We start from the raw sequence: 1,927 nt of genomic DNA, 5'->3' as shown, positions 1-1,927 counted from the left end.
TCAATATTCAATTTAAAACGTTCCAATATACGTTTCACCGTTTCCCCACGATAAATGACGCCTATGATCTATGGGCTAGAGATGCTTTGTAAGGGGAAATGTCATCAGACGTATCTATTGTGCAATATGTAATTACGTATGTGCGTTGACCTATATATTACACGACTACCGACATTCCTACAGTCTTAACTCCGTTGCGTAACATAGATCCAGACTTTCAACCTATATGTTAGCCCCACAGACCCCACAAAAACACCGTTGACACAGGAAATTACTCATCTCCTTTCTCTTAGCAAATGCACATCAGTGAAACATGGAAGCCTTATCACAATTCCTGATGTTATTATCATTAGGGAATATCCTGTCATTTTCCTTTATGCGCAGCATAAAAGTATTAACACGATGATGACTGATGACACACTGACATCTTTGGATTCAAACCCTTTAAAGCCTTTGCTCGCAATAGTCCCAAGCGCACGTTACAAAACTCAAAAGAGTTTTGTGTTTTGTAACGTGCCTCGTCGGCCAATAGATTCGCTCGCTGATGCGCACGTGATGCTATTTTTTACGTAACACGCAGAGAAAACAACTGCATGTTCAGGAGCGCGAGTCACTAGGTTCTCCTGAACCGATAACTGTAAGAATGCTTTGACATGTTTGTATTTATTATTTTTGTGGCGTATCTGTGAGTGTCACACACAGGCATGTCCTTGCAAAGACTAGAGCAAGAATATGCTTGGGAGGAAAGGGGAAGATTTTTTATAGCACCTGAAACAGAAGGCGACTGGGACGAGGAAGACCACGTCGATCACCGTCAACTTGTTTTATCCAAAGCTGACGCTTTAGCGTCGGAAAATCGTCTTAAAGAGGCTGTCGATATGTTTTCCAAGGCTCTCCGATATGGTCCGGTCCAGCCGGACCAGCTGAGCAGTTTAGTCGGATGCGTTCTGCGCAACTTCAAGAAGAAATCAGAAGAGTCCTCAGCAAAAAGTGAGCCGAACTGGACTCAGGATTGTGTATTCGACTGCCCTGGCTGTCATAGTTTCATAGCCGAGCCCGTGACGGTGACCTGTGGACATACGTATTGCAGGAGATGTTTACAGCATAGCACTTTTTCTAAATGTAAACTGTGCAGCGATGACATTAGGAAGAGGCCCGGGGAACCCCGACTGAATGTGATCCTATGTGGACTTTTAGAGAAGTGGTTCCCTGAAGACGTGAATAGAACTAAATGTTTAGGGGAAGCTGAAAGCCTATTGAAGAGGAAACACTACGGCAATGCTATTGCACTAACCAATCAATTATTAGAATCTGGTAAGTTCGCATCCTTCACTGTGTCTAAATAATATATTGACTAATATGACAACAATGCCATGACCAAGGTTACTAGGTCAGAACACCGTCGCCACTTCTTATATTGTTTATCAAAAAGGTACGAGGTAGACAGAGCTCCACTGATCAACATTTGGATTGACAGCCGTAACTTATGTATTAGCCCCGCCCTCAGCGATCATGTAACTGGCGAGCGCCTGTATTACAAAACGCGTTCGCAGGGCGCATGCGCACTCGGCACGCGTTGTGTAAGGCAGGTCGTGTCACAAAGTGTTTTGTAATCTGAGACAAACTGAGTTTGATAATAACAAGTAGAACAGTATGTAATAGCAACAATGTTCAGGTGTCTGTTCAATAGAGAGATGCCTAAACGTTGTCTAATGTCCTGTCCTGTTGCCTAAATACTAAAAATGCATTTGTTAAGTAACAGCTGGAATTTGAAAAGGCTGCGATGTCGTAATAGGGAAAATGGTCATTTATAGGCTACACTCCCCCGGTTTCACAGACAAGGTTTTAGCTAGTCCCAGACTAAAATGCATGTTTGAGCTGTCTGTCTCAACTGAAATTATCTTGCTCTGACATATCTTAAAATATG

At 42.9% G+C, this 1,927-nt stretch overlaps 1 protein-coding gene across 1 annotated transcript; it reads left to right on the top strand.

The window, feature by feature from the left end:
* The first annotated feature begins 543 nt into the window (after positions 1–543).
* On the top strand, positions 544–1,724 carry LOC107578013 (LON peptidase N-terminal domain and RING finger protein 1). Its single transcript, XM_016264024.1, has one exon. The coding sequence runs from the start codon at positions 705–707 to the stop codon at positions 1,344–1,346; it is 642 nt and encodes a 213-aa protein (XP_016119510.1). The 5' UTR covers positions 544–704; the 3' UTR covers positions 1,347–1,724.
* Positions 1,725–1,927: the final 203 nt, after the last annotated feature.

Source organism: Sinocyclocheilus grahami, unplaced genomic scaffold (genome assembly GCF_001515645.1).
Source record: "Sinocyclocheilus grahami isolate Dianchi unplaced genomic scaffold, SAMN03320097.WGS_v1.1 scaffold8311.1, whole genome shotgun sequence".
NCBI classification, from domain to species: domain Eukaryota; kingdom Metazoa; phylum Chordata; class Actinopteri; order Cypriniformes; family Cyprinidae; genus Sinocyclocheilus; species Sinocyclocheilus grahami.
The sequence above is the reverse complement of the archived record's forward strand: the minus strand, read 5'-3'. Positions and strand labels throughout refer to the sequence as shown.